Here is a 22232-nt window from a genome sequence, read left to right on the forward strand (position 1 = left end):
GGCAATTCACCTGTGCTGCAGGAAGGGGTGGAGCCTGGCTGCACCTCTACTAGACCCATTTAAGAGCTGACTACCAGTGGGGAAGGATCTCTTCTGGAGATCTACTCTGATGGAGTTTCACAAGTGAGCCCAGGATATGGGTAAGCATCCTATCTTTTCTGCTTTGATGTAATAACTATGTAGCCAAGCTCTCTGGTATACCTCATAATTATAATATCTGCACATTCTTTGATTGTACAATCACATACGGTATTTTTTTTTCATGTTTATGTAGGTGATAAAAATTAAGGACTTTTTATTAAAAACTGTCTCAGTAGCAGAGTGATGTAACTCAAATTCTCTCCTAGTTTTCTCCTTCCAGTGTGAAAGACATCATTTAATCATGTATTCACTTCAATTAATTATTACAAAAATCACTTCTGTAACCTATTCAGTCACTTGAATAAGCACAAGCTAAGGAATTACAGCTGTTCCAGAACTAAGACAAGAAATAATCAATCTCCTGCATCTTTTTAGTAACATCTCCTTTTTTCTGACAGATACAGAATTACTAAGACTGCTGGTAATCTACTCAAAATTAAACCTCCACAAAAAGATAACCTGTTCCACAGATGCAATAACGCAACTACCTCATTATCTTTCATACTTTTGCATCTTTGCATTCCCTGAGCAAGGTGTTAACATTCACTATGGTTCACCATAGTCCTCAATGGCAACAAGGCTGGGAATCAATGAATGACCCAACTGGACTTCTGTGTGAGACTTTAGTAATAAGGAAAGCTTTGCACCATTAATCCTAGAGGCAGTGATGCACTGGAAGCCATAAGTGACTTATGGATTTCAAGAAGCATTACAACTACTAAGCATTCTCCTAACTTATATTAGGAGTAGCAGTCAGACAGCAAGTTGATTTATTTTATACCTGATCTAATTGACAAAAATCCAGCTGAGCTTCTGCACATAGAAGCCCATCTAAAACAAATGCAGCAAACGTTAAATAAAGTATGAGTAGGTAGTGATCACTTTGAATGGGTCCATCTATGTTAGGCAATTAGACAATCAAAAGATGCAGTTAAAACTGGAAGAGAATAGAATAACTGACCTCTTATTGCACAAAAACATAGCTGGTAGATGACGCCCACAAAACACACCAGCACTCATACGCTTCAGGGGGAGGTTGTGGGAAGGTTTTACTACCCCATTAAACTGGTTTGTTTTCTGAAAGTTTAGTAACTAATCACCAGCATTTCTGTAACATCTGACCTCTCTCTTTCACAAGCTATTCCGCTCCAGGTTTTTGATGTCAGTACAAGTGAAAGCTCAACAGAAGGTGATAACAGACAATTAACGAGGTTTCAGTTTCTGAGCTCTTTAACTTGTGAGCAGGACTATATATAGAATTGTAGGTTAAAAACAGTGTATCTGCCTTTTAGTATAATGACATCTCACAGTCAGCCACTGAATATCACTAGGTATGGGATTTAATTAGATACTCATCCTCTTAAAAACATTCAGTGTGATTTTCACAGTTCACTAATCTATTTTTAAAATGAGAATTAAGAGTATCTTTAAAGCAGTTCTTGGAATGACTCGTAAGGTTTTTAGTACATCTCTTATGATTCATTTTTCAGTGAATTTTGTTTTGTCCACCCGCCTCCAGTATTTGTAGTTGGCAGTGACTGTAGGTGACCAACAAATTATACTGTAAAACATAAACCAGCAGTGACTGTAGGTGACCAAAAAATTATACTGTAAAACATAAACCAGCATCAGCCTAATTCAGGGCAACTGTGCTGAAATTGAAAGGCCTGGCCCTTGTTTCTTCTTTCTCTGCACAGTGTCTCAGCCTTTGAAGCTGAGGGCATGTCATTCAAGCTTTCTGGGCCAAAAACACGTTCGTTTTTTTTTTTCCAGTGCTACCTCATGGCCTTCTGTTCTTTAAGTTGCTGACCTGACTTTGTGGCAGAACCATGAACTGAATTTGATATAAGAAAATTAACAGAAGCATATGGTCAGGAATGTGGGGAGAGCAGAGCTATCCATTTCAGTAGCAGCCTGCAGTTATGCTGGGTCGAGTGTAATGTCAGACTGCAATCTGAGGATCTGCAGGATCATACTGTGTGCTGATTCACCTGGTACTTTCATGTCCCTCAAGGTTGCTCTATGTGGCAGAATTTGGTCGAGGATGTTAAACCTGATGAGACAAAGCAAGCATTACTTGCTATTTACTGTCTTCATGAAGTTCAGCAAAGGCAAATGCTAAGCCTGTACCTGAGGAGGAATAATCCCATGCATCTTTACATGTTTGGGGTCAATCAGCTAAAAAGTTGCTTTGCAGAAAAAGATGTAAGGGACAGTAAGTGGAACTTGAGTCAGTAGGTTGTCCTTCTAGCAAAGAAGGTCAGTGACATCCTTGGTTGCTCAGTGAGTGGGATGAGGAAGTGATCTTTCCCTCAGTTCATCATTTGGGAGAGTGCATCTAGAATTGTGCATGCAGTTGTGGGTTCCTCAGAATAAGACAGATATTGATGTACTGGAGGAAGGCTGGCAGGGGGGCATAGGCACAAAGCAGAACCACAGGATGCACAAGGAGGGCTAAATGAAAAGGACTTGTTTAACCTTAAAACATGTCCATGTAAAAACAGGACAGTAAGAGTCCTTCAGGAAAAACCTTAATATTGATAAATGCCTTTATTTTATGATCAAAATGTCAAGGAGAACATTCAATTGGATTTCAAAATTTTGGCATAAATATCCAAATGAAGAACTCTGCTACAAGAGATGCTTTAAGAAGTACCCAGTGCTGTGTAAGTGGGAACAAAACTCTTTCAAATTTCATAAACAATAAAAAAAAGTGAGCAATTAAAAAGGTTTAGCATATTTAGAATGTCTGGGATGAACTGATTTTTTTTCATTTTCAGTATTATCTTAATTCCTTAGAAACTCTTCTAAGCCATACCTACACAATAGTCCTCAAATCCTTCCTGGTAATAGCAGCGTTACGTAGGACTAAAAAAAAATGTATATATATATATTTTTCCAACAAGTTTCTAAAATTTTATATCTACCTGCTTGGCTATGCTTAGTTACCTTCTTGAAGATAACAGGAATATAAATTGATTGTGAGAAGTTCTAGATCTGGATCTTCAAGTTCCTTGAAGAATAGCATAAAAATGTCTCACACTCCTCTACACATTATTCACCTCTTGGAACATGCTCAACTTCTGCCAATAGACTGTTCCAAGAGAGAACTTTCTAAATTCAGACAAACCAAAGGATTTGGATGGTCAAATTCTGTACAGAAAGCACAAAGCTGTTTGGTTATTAGCTTGAAACATTCATGTTAATTTATCATCCAGCGAAGAGTGAAACTGTTCCCTCTTCATCATGTACATGTCACACAAAAAAAAAACATCCTGTGTATGACCAATTATAAGAATATAATATTAGTAACATACAGATAACAATTACATACATTTCTCCAACTGTGTGAATAAACAACTCCCATCCCAACTTTATTAATTATATGAATCCATAATACCAAAATGCAGACTGATACCATGTGCACATGTCAGCAAGACTGAAATCCAGTATAGTATCCACGTATAGTATAAGCATATGTCTACATGTAGCAGATCATATATCTTAATATGTCTATATTAGGTATTAATACACTAAGGCTGCTCATGAAAATGCTATTTTTAAAAGTATTTCTTTTCATCACAGGTGTAACTTCCCATTGCTTTCTGAAACACTCAATTTTCTGGCCTTTTACATATGCTGTTCTGGTGAGCCAAGTCTCCGAGTGCTATGTAAGAATTTTGTGAACAATTTCAATAGACCTCAGCTCTCTTGATACAAATAGTCTTAATTATCTCTCTCTTTATTTCACTTTTACAAACATAGGATCTTTCAGAGAAAAGGTAGCCCTCTTAGGACATAGGTCCTTTCAGTTAATGAAAATGTAAGAACAGGATTGCTTATCTACTTGGTGGAGTTCAGAATAAGCAGTCAATCAGCAACTATTTTTGAATCTATGTTGTTATTTTTCTACTCTTCCATGGTTTTAAGCAATACAATCACAAAAAACAACAGCTGCAAACAGTTACACTGACTACAAACAGCTCTGGGAGAAAGCCTTCAAACTATGCCAGCAGAGCAAACACGCAATTCAAACCTGAATTTGTTTAGAAGCCAACTGGTCAGTGCAAGATAGAGACCATCGCATAGCACACTAGGATACAGTGCATTTTGAACAGTCAGCTTCTCATCTATGGATTTCTGAACTGTGGCAGTGCAGGGCAAGAGCATTTGAGTCCCAGCAGATGCCTTAGGGAAGACTTGGGTTTTTGACATACAAGCTTTTTCACAGAACAGTGCAGCAGCTTATCAACGCAGCGCAGACTGCAAGAGGGAATAGAGGGAATACAGCTCTGTATGACAGTGGCTCATGTGGCACTCAAAAGCAGCAATGTCAGTGGCTCCAAAAAGTGAATGGAGTTATGTGACTGGCATTTTCCCCACTGCTCCAGCTAGCTGAATGCCTCTAAGGTTTTCTCATTGATCTGAATTCAGATACATTTCCTGCTAGTTTCAATTCAAACCTCCTCTTCTGTGAAAATAGTAAAAGAACTGCTAATATCACTGGTTTACTACTTGACACAGGAGTGTTTACTTCAGCAGCTACAGAAATACTGGTTACAAAAGTATTCAATCAAAGTACTTAACTATACTGCAGTGTTTTGAGGACCCCTTTCATGAGCGCAAAGCCTTCAGCAGCTAAAGTTTACTTTTGCTAGTGAAACTGGTAAGAGCTGTGCTTGGTTCCCATTAGGGCAGGAAAGGTAGTCAGTTCCATTTCAGAAGTCAAAATTCTAACAGAGAGCCTATGTTGAAGTCCAGTTCTAAGGGGTAACATCAGATGCAGTTTGCATGATCATGTAGCTGCCTTAGATGATGTGGATTTGGTCTGTTATTTAATCTTTCTGCCAATCTGTAAGAAATGAGAACACAAATGGTACACTGGACAAATTCTTCCAAGGAAAATGCCCAGGAAAAGTGCTTTGCAGCATTGTATCCCTCACCAAATGGCTCAAGGTCTTTTTTCTGTCTGGCATGTTTCCATTGGTTTTTCATTCATTTTTTAAGGGGGGAAAAAAGAAAAAAATCTCCTACAACTGTGTCAGCTTAAAACACATGTACTCTACTCACCATATTTTTGCTGACGTATCACTTAATAAAATAAATGCTGCTGTTGACTAGATAGGACATTCTTTCCAATAAAGAACATGAATTACATTTGGCTTGCAAAGACTAGGGTAATTGAAGCAATGATGATTTAAAGAAATTGAGAAAATGGTCCAGTGTTTTTAATATGAACAGATGATGGGATTCTTCTGCTGATCTATGCTACAAGTCAGTGTTACAACCCCCTTAGGAGACACTAATTGAATCCCGACAACTCAGCTGGATGTTAGTTGGCTCTGATGAAGACAACATGAATTTGTGTGTCCTTCAAAGGAAAAAAATAGCAAACCTGGGTCTCTCTAACAAAGTTGCACATAGCAACAATTAGAAACTTCATTAGTGGAATAGCTATTGATCCAATTATTCAGTTACACAAGAAGGTTAGAGAATACCTCTGCATTTATTTCTTGATATGAAATGCTACTTTATCAGCAACTTTGTTTCTAAAATTGTTACCTAGATTCAGCACATCTTCATTACATGGGATATTAATAGCATGCTCCAGTAAATGCTTATATACTTATGTATAGACTTATCCAGTAAGTCTATATACTGCAATTCATCTAACATGGATTGTTAGGTACTTACGTAATTTAATTACATGAAAAGTTATTCTGATTTTCCAGGGAAACAAGACAAATTTTAACACAAAACTCTAAACCATCAGCTAAAGGACTGGCTAAATACAGCAAGAAGTTAGTACAGCAACAGCCTCACTGAAGCCTATGTGAATTATTAAGCTGCTCGGTATAGGCAGAGAATCATCACAGAATGGCTTGGGTTAGAAGAGGTCTTAAAGATCATCTGGTTCCAACCCCAGTTGTGGGCAGGGTTGTCAGCTACTACTGTCAGATGCTAGACCAGGCTGCCCACGGCCCCATCCAACCTAGCCTTCAACACCTCTGGGGATGAGGCATCCACAGGTTCTCTGGGCAGCCTGTTCCAGCAAAGGCACATTCTAGGCCCATGAACTAGCCCTTAGTGATGTGGCGAAGAATGTCACCATATTTGGCAGGAAAGTAGAATCAATGGGTTTTATTTTCCTCTTAGTCAAAAGTACCACCTCATTACATAGAAGGTACCAGCACTAATGAGAATTGTAGAAGAGCTGTTACACTGACAGGCTGTGCAATCCACATTTAACTCACGAGTGTTACAATTAGACACTTAAACCATTCTACCTCCTATTAAATATATGTACGTGTTCAGGTTTGTTATCTTAACTCTTTTTTTTCTTCTTTACTTGTGTTTGTTTATCCAAGAGGAAAAATCTACTTGTATTTGCAGAATCTGAAGAAACAAAATTTAATCTAACAGAAGCCTGTCAGGCTAGGAGACCTCCTCTTAATACAACTAATTAATTATTTCTGCAATTGGTAGATTCAAGCTGCACAGACATCTTGCCATGACACATGGTGTTCTGGAATTTGAAGCAAGCCCTGTTTCTGTATCAGCACAGGAGGACATCTGAGCTCATCCACTTGATGAACTGGGTAGATTTGGTTGCGGTATGGCCACAGAGATAGAGATCCTTTGGACTGCCTAAGTATCTGAATACAGCACCAGCAGATACAGCATCTATAATGTGATGCCTTGATGCCCTGTTACTCACAGCACTGCAGCCATTTGGAGTTGCTTTCATATGTTGGTACAAGCTCAAATTTGACAGAAACACTGTTAAAGCAGTCGCTTCAAACTATTGCAATAACAGTGCATTTCATGGAATCATAGAATGGCTTGGAGTGGAAGGGACCTCAAAGATCACCTAGTTCCAACCCCCTGCCATGGGCAGGGTTGCCAACTGCTAGATTAAGCACCATATCAGGTTGCAGAGAACTCTATCCAATCTAGCTTTGAACACTTCCAGGGAAGAGGGCGTTCAGAACATCTCTGGGTAGCCTGTTCCTGAAGTTTCCTGAAAATTTGGCATACATAAATTTCTTCCTGAAGTTTGTGCTATTTCTGTAGAAGAAAATTAAGATATAATTCCAATGAACATCAACTGTCTGTACTTCAGAGCCTGCAAAGATTGCCACCCTCATTGGATCCACAGTGCGAAATGATCTTAGTGACCTCCACCAGGCATCTCATGGAGGGGACATCTTGTGTGCAGTGTCACCTGTCACCTACACTCCTGCTGGAGACTCTTGGTGAAATCCAACACATACACCAATGTTTGTGAGACCAGGGCATTTCTGTCCTATTTTAAGTGACTACTGTAATTTCTAGGAAGCAGAACGGTGATGTTTTGGTTTAAGTCTACTCATACAGTATCTGCTTGGATTGCCTGGGACACAGGCACTGATATCTTAGTCCTGTGTAAGCTTCTGCCAACAAAATATGAAATAACAGACACCACAGAAATCAGGATGAATATCTGGGGCAAAATATCTGACTGGAGAGATAAAGGCAGTTTCTCAAGTACCTTGAAAACTTCACATATAAAATATCATTAAACAGAAATAAAATTAAAAAATAAAAAAAGTAACTCCGAATTTGGATTTTAAAAATCTGCTCTTTAGAAAGCAACAGTTATAATAGAAAGTATAACAATTTTTCATCTATATGCTATCAGTTTGAATGCCTAGCATTACTCTTTCAAAATCTGTTTTTCAAATGAAATACAACTTCATAGAACACATACCTGCAAACAGCACACACAAAACAGTCTGGGTGATAGGTTTTGCCCAGTGCTGAGACCACTTCTCCCTCAATGAATTCATCACAACTGAAGCACCGTGTGCCATAGAGTCTCTGGTAGTCCAAAGTACAGATGTAGTCTCCCTGTCTCACAAAAAATCCTCCTTGAGCCAGGTCACATCCACAAGCTGCAGGAAGAAAAAAGGCAGACTCAGAAGGTTGAAAAAGGAAATAGCTCTCTCCAAGATGAAGCTGATCAGGGTCAGTTCCTAGCAGAGTGTTTTAGTGCTTCAGTACAGGGCCTTATGATCACAGAACAGGCATGTAGCTGAAAAACCCTGCTTTTTCAGTGCTTTTACATCAGTCATCTATTTTGCACACTAATAGTTCAATCTTTGCAAAAACACTAACCAGGGCAGATGTTGCTAGTAAAGTCTTTTAGAATCAAGTACAGTGCTGACATATACAATACCTGGATTTAAGAGGTTAAAGGAAATGCATAAAGAGTATAAACCTTCAAAATCCAAAGCACCAATGTTGAAATGAATCATAGAATGGCTTGGTTTGGAAGGGACCTTAAAAATCACTGAGCTCCAATCCCCTGCTATAGGTTGGTTCCCCCCACCAGCTCAGGCTGCTCATGGCCCCATCCAACCTGGCCTTGAGCCAAGGATGTGGCATCCACAGCTTTTCTGGGCAGCCTGAGCCAAGTTATCATCACCTTCTAGGTAAATAAATATTTCAGAGATTACTATACAATTGCTCGATAGCCTTCCTGGGTACAAACAGTGCTGAAATACTGCTCCCAGTAAGCACGGGGTCTGGTGTGCATGGCAACTGTTTGTAATGTCCATGACAGCTTACAGAATATTTTAAAATAGATCTTATGTTTACCGGGTAAGTGTCACACAGCAAATATGAATTGAAGGGATATTCACAACCATCTGCTCCTGGTAAAAGTAGAATTTTTAATCCTATCTGTCATTTTATCATTTTAAAGCTGAGCGTGTAGGAAAGAGTTAAAGTTGAATAACCAAGTGTTGGTGAGACTTTGCATGAGGCTTTCTCCCTTGCACCCAGGATGCAGACAGGCTGACATTTTGAGATTATAAAATGGGAAAGAGACAACAATCTGGCTGAAGTCACACAGAAGTAGACAGAGTTGCAGAAGATGGCCCCCACCCATATGGACTAAATATTTGAAAACCTACTAAAATTGACTTACAAGGAGAACAGAAATTCAAAATGGTGATTCTGTCACTGTGATGAGCACCACTTATTTGTTACCTGCTTTTTAAAAGTAATATCTCTATTCATACCAAAGCCTGTTTTCCATACCAGAATCTACCATCTACTCATCTAAACAATGAGAAACAGGTCCATCAAGCATGCTTAAGGCACAAAGCAATTGTAATTGTTGTTTTCTATGGAAATAAGCAAAGTATTCACCACACAGAAAACCCTAGAAAGCATAGGATCCTGTCATCTTTTATTCAAAACCAAATCCAATTGCCTGTCTTTTTTATCACCTTCCTTAATATCACAAGTGGCTCAATGCCATCTTGGCATTTAAATTATAATCTTCCTCTCTGGCAATGCCCTAACCACTAAACGACAGAAAACAATCATGCTGATAATGCTTTAATATATGACCAAGAAGCTTAGGTTAATTAACTTTTCTTCTTTGTAAACCAAAGTAATTCCAATTACATTGCATTTGCCAGTGATAACAACTATAGGTTGGAAATTTTGTATTGCAATTTGCTCATGGGCCTCACTTCACAAACTTAGTATTAGTGAAACAACATTTTTCTTCCTCAACATTACTTACTCTTAGTAAGGATATGCTTTTTGTAGACTTCTCACAGATATCACAAGACCTGCTAAGTGTTACAGGTTTCCTTCAGTCAATATATTTCATCTATATATGTACTGGCAAGATAATTTTTTTTTTTTTAATAGCACAAATCAACTGTGATTTTAAGACGATGAGCAGTGTGCTGAGATGCAGTAGAACAGTTCTAAATTATATCAGATAGCACGTAGATTTGTCAAGTAGACTATGAGTGAAAATATCTAAAGGACATAAATAAACATCTGAGCAAATGTGGGTGGTGACAGCCTTGTCACTAGTGCAACATGGGGCCCTGTCTCATCCTGAAAATATGAGGGCTGCACAGAAAGTAATGCCTCCTATATTTATGTTGTCACCCCAGGACATCAGAAGTGGATGTTTGTAGTATGGCAGTGGAGGATGGACATTGCCACCATTACTCTTTCCTTACGTTTTCTTGCAGTGTGACAGATGGCAGCAGAACAACAGTCTGACAAAATGGCTTCTAGCAAGAAAGAACAGATAAAGCACAAGTGTGCCATGGAGAAAAAATGGCACCCACTGACACTATCAATGCTTTCTGAACGCTTATAGAGACCAAACAGTGGATGTGAGCACAATGAGCATTGGACTGCACAGGCAACAATTTTCCCAGCAATACCACCATATCAGCTGTGAAAGAGTGGATCACCTCAGCTGGTACAGGTTTTTATGAGCACACGTGCAGGCTCTTATCCATTGCTAGGGAAAATGAATAGTTAATAGTGGTGACTATTGAAAAACAGTGTTTTGTAGCTGCCAATTTTCTCTATGAAACAGTGTTATTGTGCTCTCTGTAATTGTTGTTTTCTATGGAAATAAATGCAAAGCATTACTTTCAGAGTAACCTATGCATTTTATTTCCCCAAAGGCAGAAGTTGCAATTACTTTGAGTTCTTACATATCACTCCACAGCAGACTGTATGAATGCAAAGTGGGGAATCAAGAGGCTGGATGCCTTGAGACAGCAAGAATGGATTTATTTTGAAGACACATTGTGAAATGTCTTCCACACAAACACTACTAATAACAAAAAATCCTGAGTGGCAGAAGAAGACTTGCAAATATTGGCAGTCATGGGACTACGAGTCATTAATGATTTGAGTAACAAAGAATGCACTGTGCCAAGTAGGTCCTGCAGAGCTAGCTAGTATCAAAAACACTATACCTTGTGAGACCTCATCTAGCACTTGCTCAGTTATTTTCAGAAAAGACTGATTCACACCAGAGCAGGTGTAAGCGTGGCTATCAGGATGATGTGTAGAAACTTATTTTAAGAGCTAAGCAGAACTTAGCTTGTTTAGCCTACCAAAACCCACACGTTGGGAAACAACTAATACCTCAACATATATCTGAGGTTCAAACAGAGCAAGCTAAAGAAAAGATGAAGACCTATTTAAACCCAGCAAGAGCACTGGCACAAGAACAAGTGAGGAAACCTTGGCCATGAACAAATGGAAGCTGAAAATAATAGAAATGTTTCTAACCACCAGAGGAAGTTTTTGGAATGGAATAGCATTCCAGTAAGAATGAAAAAAAGATGGGAAGAAAAGGCTTAGAACTCTCTGGCTTCAGAATGATGTCTGCACAATATTAAAAGGAGATTATCAAATATGGTTACAACATTAGGGTTTTATTTAAAGTACAAGAGAGATACCACGGGACCACAAAAAGTATGAGACAAGCTCAGATAGTATTAGAATTATATGTTTATTAGTGTATATCATATTTATTTATTTATTTATTTATAAATTTTCTTGGATATTTGACACTTTAAACCCAATACCACCCATGAAATGCAAATATCAACATTTTAAAATATATTTCTTTCATTTAATACTGCTGTTTAATTACACAGATGTATCTGGCATCCTCCATAAAACCAGCACTCAGTAAATGTTACGATATAACAAATCCATGAACAGTTTTATTCAGCTGTTCCCTTAAAAACACAAAAACTTTCAAGTTCTTGAATTCTATTGTTAAAATGGAAAGTACATAGGAAGTAGGGAAAGAGACTCATTCATTATTTTTCCCACTGAGAATACTAGCTTCTGTGTATTATCATAATAGAAATACACTGACATAAATAGATTATAGTAAAAATGTATTTGGAAACAATTAGATCTATAATAAATTGAATTGCTACTATTGGCCAACATACTTCTGTGAAGATTTGATATCTTCTTCCGCTCACCCAAGGCTATTACTTCTGATGTACATCAATATGACTACTGATTCAATTTAGTACAAGAACTTCTTTAGAGAAGAGGATTATAACTTTCTTACCTATTTCTTTCATAAACCCAGCTGTTCTTTTGCCAGTAAAAATCTAAACTGTTAAGATTACAGCTGAAACAAAATTATGCATGCAATATTGAAAAAAAGTGGTTTTTTTTAATCATTTCTGCTTTTAAATGAAGACAGGCTTTTCATGCAAGAATGCCACATACACTGTAAAATACTTCATCATAGGGAAAAGCTAGGATGAGAAGTTTTCAAACAGGCTTAGCCATGACACAACAGTTTTCTTTCTGTATCAGTAATATCACTTCCAGTACAAGATTTTCAGTATCTTAGTATATTTTAGTATTCCAAAATCATGTTATAAAGCCTTGATTCTACGTTTGTCCCCTTAATTTAAATTCTTGTCAATACTCATTAGTCTCTCTAGAATTTCAACTGAACTAGTTCACCATAAGCAAAAATACTAAATGAGAAAGGCCATTAATGGCTTTGTTTGTTCTGTTGGTTTTGTTTTTTTTTTTTGTCACAGATATATGAGCAGGGTGGGCTTATGGACTTTTGCAAGCTGAGAGAAATAGACTCATTAGCCCTCTCTTCAGTGGAATGCCATTCCCCTGTCCTGCTGCTTATGTGGGCAGGGAGCCCCTCCCAGGTTGGACTGTTCCTGCACACCTGCAGAAATGAAAAATCGGGGAAAGAAAACCTGAAGGGAAACCTGAAGGATGTTTGAGGAGCACATTCGAAGGCAACTACTCTTCTTGGAGAGGAAATCAGTGTTATGTCACAGATCCACTCCCACCCAACACTTGTCATCCAAAATGAGCATCTGGAGGTAGGGTTATTTAAAACCTAGAAGCAGCTACACACTATTATGGAAGTTCTTAGTGAAGCAAGGAAAGCATTGCAAACACAGCACTTGAAATAAAAGGAAAGAAACACTGAGAAACTAATCTGCTTGGAATGAAATGTAACACCAAGGCAGGGCAATGCCCCATGCTGAGTGACTGTGGCACTGAGGGACATGATGGCAATGACTTGATGGTTGGACTAAATAACCTTAAAGGTCTTTTCCAACCTTAATGATTCTATGCTGAACAATCACTGACTTCAGGAGCAATTTTTAAGTACTGAATAAATAAGCATCTATCTCTTGTGAGGGTATTTGGCAGCCATCCATCACCAGGACGTGGTGGGAGATGTGTAAGGGATGGAAGGTGCACTGCCTCTGCAGATGGTAGCTCAGGTTGGCTTCTCTGACAGCCCAACATTTCCCCTCATGAAGATAGTTTTCAGTGACCCAACTCTAAAATAACTCACGCAGACCAGGGGTTTGTCTGTTTGTTAATAAGGTAGCTACTTTTCCCCTGGCTGGTGTCTGTAACAGCATCTTGAGCACTGTCATTTATGCTGTGTGATTTCACGGGCAATCTAACTCTATAATCTTTTATGGATAGTGCCTCAAATGAGGGCTACAGTCTATAAAAATAAATAGCAGCAATAGCAATTAATTAGGGCACTTTAAGCACACTGCTTGCCCCACTACTGTGTGTCATCAGTATTGTATTTGCACTCTACAAATATAGAACACTTCTCTATCTTCCCTGCTTTCAAATGAGCCTAGTGAAAGTAGATTAATTTTTTGGCTGTGTGCTGTGTCCCAAGAGGCCCAGAAGATGCTATACTTGCTATGCTGCTCTATACTACAGCAGCTGCAACACTAAAACTCACAGGTTGCCTTGTTATTCAGACAGCATTGTTTAACTTTCAGCCTGCCAAAAATCCAAGTATTTTGCTTATCAACTTGCAAGCGCATGTAGGAAGTTGTTTTGTTGTCTTTTTTTTTTTTTAATATTGTTTACTCTCTGTCTACTTGCTTATTTATGTAAGCAAGCAGGCATCAATCCAATACAGGAGAGAGAGGAAGACTCTCCAAAGACAAGAGACAGAAGAAAAAGCCAATCATAATACTATAAGCTAAGCAAGTGAAATGCCTCCGCTTGTCCAACAGCTGAATAAGTTGTCTACCTCAGCACTGCAGTTCAAGTTCATTTCTAGTATTTCCCTCCTGTCTCTGAGATGGATGCTGGTGGCTGACTAAATCCCAAGAACAAAACACTGAATATGCTACTGACACAACTTTGGGCAGAAAAGTAGCACTGATGCAATCTAGGAGCTCGTTCTCCAAAAACCTCATTTCTGGAACATTTTGCATGGCCACTCTGCCCATGAGAAACAATAGCAATTACCTGGCAAGCTTCCACTGCTATTACTTTGACTTCAAACTGACTTGCAAAAATTTTGCAGCAAATCAAACTAATTTCCAGAGGACAACTGACTGTGATGCTGTCTTTCTGCTCCAGCGCTGATGAGTCCAGGCAAGCTTTCCAAAAAGGTTTTTAGGAATGACTTCCATCTGTAAGCTTAATGGCCACATGAAGTCTGCATGTGACTATCATCCCACTGTCTCAGTCAATTCACATCTCAAATTCTTTGTCTACAGGTGAGGCAGTAGCAAGACAGAAGGAATGATGTTTAATCTATATAATCTCTGTAATCCAGCCAATCTTCCTAGGTAGGAATAATTATATCTAAATTTTTCCATGTATATGTCCATAATATCAAGAACACTCAAGGTTGCCAATCTCCTCTAGTGTTTTAGCTATGATATCTGAAATACCAACTGTAATCTCACTTCATTTCGTTACAGTCTGTGGCAAACAACGGAAGGAGCTTGCAGCATCAGAAAGCTCAGCCGATGTGCTGAACCCTTCCCCAGCCTCCAAACAGGAATACTCAGACAGACAGCTCTGAAGAGTAAAATCAGAATTTTCTGGACCAGATAGGATTAGAGAGAACATATCTTATCCGTCATGCAACATTTCCCCATACACGCGTAGCATTACTGAAAGCATAGCTCCCAAGCTAGCCTGCCTATTACATCCATCAATTAATTTGTGGGTACACAGTTCAGCACAGGAAAACCCTGAGAGATTCTGAATGAACTGAATGACTAACAAAACATTAAAGATTCAGGTTCAATAATTAAATGAAGGAGAGTTTGGTGAGTTTCCTGTGCATTATGTAATTTGATATATACATATCTAAAAATTTGTGTTAGAAAGTACACATCCATTTTCCATTCCCTCCTTGGAAAACAGAATTTCACAGTAGCTTAAAGACAGTGTAACTGTCCAATAAAATCTCTTAGATGGTGTTACAGGTGAAAGAGAATACTATATACATAGATATTCGGTGCTACCAGAACAACCTCCAGGAAAATCAGAAAATTTGTCTGCTTTATATTGATTTACTATTTTAAGGAATCGTTCCGATTATTTTTTATTTACAATCAATCTAAAGAGACTGAAGAAACAGAATAAAGGAACAGAATTATGTGCTTTCAGTCATTCTCTAACTCACAGCACCTTTGGCTGCTCTGATAAAATACTGCTGTCATTTGCCAGGCCAATTAAGTCAGAATGCCGTTGCAGGCTTTTTTCTTTTTTTCTCCAAAAAAACCAATAGTTCTGCTTTACACAAAACTATTAAATATTTTCTAATTTTCCATAATCATGCTTTAGATATCAGTGACAGGTTTGTAAATTAAGTGCCTAATCTGGCTATGCACAGATATGGCAGATGGTCTGGTGTTAATGAGACATGCAAAAAGCAGGAGGTGGAATTACACTACTACTGACAAATTTTATGCAACAGCTCTCAGGTCTCCATGCAGACTTCACCTCACCTTGGTACACTGAAGTGCCCATTAAGTACTTAAGTGTGTTGAATGTATCCCTGCTGTACTCCCCTGTGAAAGGTTGTGCTACAGACAGAAAATTCCCCTCTGTAGAGAAAAACTGCACTGACATCTTTTGTGTGGGTAGTAATTCTACCCTAATTCCAGGAATTCAATAGAATTGCAAGCTCTTCATGGGGATGACAGTATCTAATGTAGGTTGAAGTTATGTATGCTCAAAATTGCCTCATCTGAATAATAACTTTAGTGCTTGCAAAGTTTATGTTTCCATCCACCACTTCATTTATCTCAAGCATCATTTTTAAATGAGTTCAATTGAGAATTTCTGCACATGGCTGTATCTGTGGTTCAAATCATCCCCCAGAAGTTTCAGCAATTACTTCTTGGAAAATCTCATCCCTTGTTTTTATGAGCACTGGTAACTGGAAAAAAGAAAACATCGCTTCCATTTATAAGAAAGGGAGTAAGGAGGACCTGGGGAACAAGAGGCTGGTGAGCCTCACTCCTGCGCCTGGGAAGATCACAGGGCAGATCCTCCTGGAAGACACGTTATGGCACATGAGGGACAAGCAGGTGATCTGAGAAAGCCAGCACAGCTTCACCAAGGGAAGGTTGCACCTGACCAATCTGGTGGCCTACTATGATGGAATGATGGCATTAGTGGACAAAAGGAAGGCAAAGTGAACTGGGTCTGTTTAGCCTTGAGAAAAGACGACTGAGAGGGGACCTGATCCAGGTTTATAAATATCTGAGGTGTGGCGGCCATAGCGGTGAGGCCAGTCTCTTTTCAGTGGTACGTGGAGACAGGACGAGGGGAAACGGACATAAGCTGCAGCATAGGAAGTTTCGCACGAGTGTGTGTAAGAACTTCCTCACGGTGAGGGTGACGGAGCACTGGAACAGGCTGGCCCAGGGAGGTTGTGGAGTCTCCTTCTCTGGAGATATTCAAGTCTCGCCTGGACGCCTACCTGTGCGACCTGGTGTAGGGAACCTGCTTTGGCAGGGGGTTGGACTCGATGATCCCTGGAGGTCCCTTCCAACCCCTACAATTCTGTGATTCTGTGATGTCATCTACCTGGACTTCTGCAAGGCCTTTGGCATGGTCTCCCACGACAGCCCTGCTGAGAAGGCTTAGGTGTCTTGTAGATGAAAAATATAACATGAGCCAGCAGTGCGCACTTGCAGCCATAAATGCTAACAGTACCCCAGGCAGCATTAGAAGAGGAGTGGCCAACAGGGCAAGGGAAGTGATTGACCCTCTCAACTTTGCCCCTGTGAGGCCCCATCCAGAGTACTATGATCAGATATGGGGCCTCCAACATGGGAAAGATGTCAAGCTTTTGTAGACAGTCCAGAGGAGGGCCACAAAGATGATCAAAAGGCTGGAGCACCTCTGCTATGAAGACAGGCTGAAGGAGCTGGGCTCGTCCAGAGAAGACTGCGGGAAGAGACCTCTTTACGGCCTTCTATTACTTAAAGGGAGATTACAAACAGGAGGGAAATCAACTTTTTACACGAGTAGATACTGATAGGACAAGGGGGAATTGTTTTAAACTAACGGGGAAGATTTAGATATCGGGGGAAGTTCTTCTCTGAGAGGGTGGTGAGATGTTGGAACAGGCTCCCCAGTGAGGTTGGGGAGGCCCTGCCCCTGAAGATGTTCAAGACCAGAGTGGATAGTACCCCAAGCAACCTGATCTAGTGCTTGATCGACGAGTTGGCAAATATATGCCTTGAAAACAAAACTTTTGCTTAAGTGCTCTTGTGAACTGTATATCACCAAGGCATTCAGGACTAGTGAATGTTCTTCATGAATACAAAGAAAGGTTGCAACTAACGAGTATGTTACTAAAACAACAGAAAAATTATCAATTACTCTGTGATAGTGAGAGTTCAATAACTGATTTTTTCATATTTAATAAGCACAATTTATAACTGAGTTGTTTTTAGGAAGTTAATAATTAGCCATTTTAAAAGTTTAAATTTAAAAGTCTCAGAACCACAATAGAGAACAATTAGCCACTGCACTAGATCACTTTTACAATAGCAAAAGTATAAAAAGTGTTAAAAAAAAAAAAGATTTTTTTTTTTCTGTGATATACAATGTAAAAATAGCATGACATTGATAAGTCAGTCCCACACCTACCATGCTGTTGGAAATGTAGGTTTTTCCTATTATATCAAGTTAGAGTGTTCTGGGATTATGAGATCCTAAAGAACTTGGAAAGCCTGAGCACGCTGCTGAGTACCTGATGAACAAGAGCCACCACATTTCATCCCAGTGCCCGAGATACCACACATGTCACAGACTGCCACTGCTTTGCCAAAAGTTGGCACTCAAATCTTACTAGTGAGTTTCCCGTAAATGACTCCCATTCTGAAACGTGAAACCCCTTCGCTATGTCCAAACACCAGTCCCTCAGATTACACAGCACTGTTTTCAGCACACTTATTTATATCCTAGCAGATGCGTTTGATCTAACAGACAGATCACTCCTACTACCAAGTTACTTGATGTTTTTAACCTTTTCTCTGAATATCCTGTTTTAGACCTTCAGATTAATATGGCTTCAGAACAAACGATATGAATTCAGAATGCACTGTATGTTTTAATGAAAAAAGCATGTCTGTGAGGGTTTTATTGATGGTATAAAAATCCAGCCCAGGGCTCTTTCACAATTCTTAGGAAGCTGTTGTGTCACAAGAAACATTGACTCATCTACCCAACTCCAGCTGAAGATGTGAAACATTCAGGTTAACTAAACAAATAAACAAAAATACATGGGAAAACAAAAATGCACTTGAACCTGACCAGCCATGCGTACCATCAAAGATTGTAAGCGCATCAAGACAGCTATCCAGGGAATTTTGATTAGGTGTCAAGCAACATGACCTACAAAGACATTCACAGTGAAGCTGGCATAGCACAATGGCCACATCAAGCTTACTTCATTTCACTAAAGATGGAATCAGTTAAGGACAGATAACGAGCGATGGCTCATCTTACAAATGAGTTTTGCAGGATTTCCCCATTTAATGAAGGTGTATGAGAATTTTTGCATGCAAAAAAATCTACAGACACACTATGGATTTTCTGCTATTTCTGCTAGAGTGACTATATAAAATACATTTTCTGCTTTTATATAAGGCTATAACACTCATATTATCCATACCCCTTATTTGGGCTTTGATTCAGACTTCCAAGATTTCCTAAATACTGTGTTTGACATAGGTTAAAGCTACTTTGGAAGTGCTAGGATGCTATTACACCGTAGAAAAACAACAGCTGAGAAACACTTCTAGAACATGTTAATTTCTATCTTTATGAAAGACCAAAGAGGTTATTCAATAGACTATTCACCTCTCGTATCTACAATTTTACATTAGTGCCCCCAAGGGCTTGCTAAATTATGCTGTTGTAAATGAGCACCAGGTGAAAAATTGCCTAATACAACATGCTGTCTGAGAAGCAGTCCTGACAGACACCTTCAGACAGAACTAGACATCTCAATTAGCTTGAGTTTGATAGTCTGAACTGTCAATATTTTATCTCCTCTTCTTATTTTCCTTGGTGCTTTCATTACAGCAGTAGGAAATAATATGGGAATTTGCAAATAAAGTAACCAAAGCTTTTGAAGTCTAACAAAGAAAATATTTGTGTTGTATTTCAAAGCTATTTATTTCTAACCATGCTTTTATTAACCTGATTAAAGTGGAAAAAATTTTCAAGACTGAGCTAAACAATTTGATGTGGGACTCGATGGCGCATTCCGTACAGCATTTTACTAGCCGATTACTTGCACACCTTAACAATAAATAATGTATATGAATTAATGTGAGGATAAGCATTATTTCTGACTGAGCAACTAGCAGATCTTCACAGAATTGCTAGCAGAATTATTCATCTGGGTGTGTATCTCACATTCTGGATTAAGTACAAGAATCAATCATCACTTGACAACTTTTCTTATATTTCTTTAGAAGCTTTATCAGGGGAGATTAGAAAGAAATTGATGGAAATGAGTGCTTTTTTACTAACTTTCCTTAGTTTTGGACCGTTACATAATTTAAATATGAAAGGTGCCTACATACATGCTATTACCATTCTGATCATTTCTGGAATTCACAATCGTTTAGGGGTGTTAGAACTAAATGATCTTTGAGGTCCCTTGCAACCCAGGCCATTCTATGATTCTTATAGAAATAATCAGATGATAATATGGCAATATAGAGAACTACCTTTCACACCCTAAAAAAAAATAATTTAATCTACATCCAGAACTCCAGCATTATCTAATAAATGATTTCACAGTTCACACACATTCAAAATAGTACACGTGACTTCTTTCTATGCAATATCATTTGTGACACAAAGTCATTTAAAAAGACTTCCAGTACTTCTAGACAGCTCTCAAGACATGTTTAACTGTACTTCTTCATAGTCCCTTGGTTAGTTTATGGTCTTCAACCTCTACACATGTGAAAAAATAAACCCAACAATTTTCTGCAGGCTTACATGTTACTTGAGCAAGGTTGTCTGACAAAGGCTACAGAGTGGTTTAATAAGAAGGCAGTCAACCTAAGAACAAAAGGCTCTTCCAAACCACTCCTATGATTACTTGTCCTGGGACAGTCCTGCTGCTACGCTTGGACAGACATGCCCTGTTGAGGTTGCAGATTAAGCAAGCGGGGCAAATTGCACTGCTGAATACCTTCAAATTTATGCATCCCCAGGAGGAGTCAACTGTAACACAAATACATTCACAGGGTAGTCACCCTGCCCACGCACAAAGGTCCTGGGCAACCTGATCTAGCTGTGGATGTTCCTGTTCATTGCAGGGGAATTGGACTAGATGGCCTTCAGAGGTGCCTTCCAATTCTAAGAATTCTATGATTCTATGACCAGTGGCATGACAGAAGAGGGGTTCAGAAAAGGGGTTGTAGCACAAATCTCTTCTCCATGTCTAAAAAGATGTAAATAGTCAACTGATCAAGAGACTTGAGCACCATTTTTTATTTTTATTTTTTGCTAAATCCTAGCACATCAACTATTTTATTCATCCACTGATTTAAGCATACGATTAAACACCCAAACCACATTTCTCTAACCTGATTTTTTCCCCACTACACTATATAGCAAAATATATGTTCAGTGCTCTGTTCTGTTTCTAATCTCATCTCACACAACAAGGTAAATCCATAGCAGAAAGTAACTTGAGGTTCTCAAGTAACATATAAAACCAGAAGTAAAATAAGAACAGATACCAGAAGTATGTTAGCTAATTGATGGAAGTCCTTTAAAAGTGATAGAACAAATGATGACTTTTTATTAATGAGAGGGAAGAAATAAAATACAAATCCATATGTGCAAAATTTGTGCTTAGCAGAAGACTTAATACCAAGATGCTGTCTAGCCATACACCTCTTATATTATCTCCCATGCTAGTCTGGAGCTCGGTGTGTGGCTGACAGAAACTACCCAACTTACTGCTTATTAATATAATGGGGCGATTTTTAATTCTCATTTTATTGGAGGTCTGCCTGAAGTGAATAAACTACTACTTATTTCTGTCATTCTGTCAGGTAGGTAGGAACAATACAGCTTCTACAATACTTTGTTTTTATTGTATAGTGAAAAAAAAAAGTCTCAGCACTGTCTAGATTGGTGATCAGTGAAAGTTTCAGATTCAACTTGCTGCATTTATAGGTAATATGGCAGCCCATGAAAGTGGATGAAAATGAAATGAAAACATGAATAACTAGTTTTGTATGGTTCCTTCCATAGGACTTGTCAGTTTATCATGTCAGATCTGCATAAAAGTGGGCTTGGGTCTCATTAAGGTAATTATATGCAGCACATAACAGTATGTTACTGATACTTCATGCAGAAAACAAGACTACTATTAGCAGATCTGTTCTCCTACTGAGCTGGGTCTGCAAAACTAATTTGATAATAAAGTTAAAAGGACAGGTGACTTAAAAGAGAAAAATGTGTGGGTTGTGTACTGCTTTAAATACCATTCTTGTTCTGAATAGGCAACCCAAATATTTTTTTCTAAGACAGCACACTATGCTTACATTTCTTTCTGTGTATTTTTGCAAATAACCCAACTAAGGAACTGGACATTTAATACCATCTATCTTACTCAGAAATGACTGACTCAGATACTGAACGTGATGTAATTTGTTCTATGGTAACTATAAAAATTTGCACGTAGCTGACAGGATGAATTTTTTTTCTGATTGGTTCCTCTAATGTCTACTTTCAGTCATTTGATCAGATGTTCAGCAGCATTAAAGAAATACTACTTGTAGTAGATATGTAGATATGTGCGTTATAGGAATTACTAAACTTTGATCTAGCAGTAACTAGCTGTTATCATTAGCAAATCACTTCATGACATTTCTTGCACACTTCTCCTATGTCTGTCCCTCTGGACTGCTTCTATCATGAGGAATTACAGTTAC

The 22232-nt window shown here is 38.6% G+C and overlaps 1 protein-coding gene and 1 long non-coding RNA gene across 3 annotated transcripts in view; one reads left to right on the forward strand and one right to left on the reverse strand.

Moving 5' to 3' along the window:
• The first annotated feature begins 88 nt into the window (after positions 1-88).
• Positions 89-7533, forward strand: LOC109367591. Its single transcript, XR_002114795.2, has 3 exons — positions 89-140; positions 3727-3812; positions 6628-7533. It is a non-coding gene; the product is annotated as an uncharacterized LOC109367591 (long non-coding RNA).
• Positions 7534-7827: 294 nt separating this feature from the next.
• The window catches only part of LOC104910874 (actin-binding LIM protein 2-like), a 52940-nt gene continuing 38535 nt past the window's right edge, over positions 7828-22232 (reverse strand). For both annotated transcript variants that reach the window (XM_019615008.1, XM_019615007.2), the window contains exon 3: positions 7828-8075. In XM_019615008.1, coding sequence (XP_019470553.1) covers positions 7846-8075 — 230 coding nt within the window. In that variant the 3' untranslated portion in view covers positions 7828-7845. The remainder of the gene's footprint in view (positions 8076-22232) is intronic.

Source organism: Meleagris gallopavo, chromosome 4, assembly GCF_000146605.3.
Source record: "Meleagris gallopavo isolate NT-WF06-2002-E0010 breed Aviagen turkey brand Nicholas breeding stock chromosome 4, Turkey_5.1, whole genome shotgun sequence".
Lineage (NCBI taxonomy): Eukaryota > Metazoa > Chordata > Aves > Galliformes > Phasianidae > Meleagris > Meleagris gallopavo.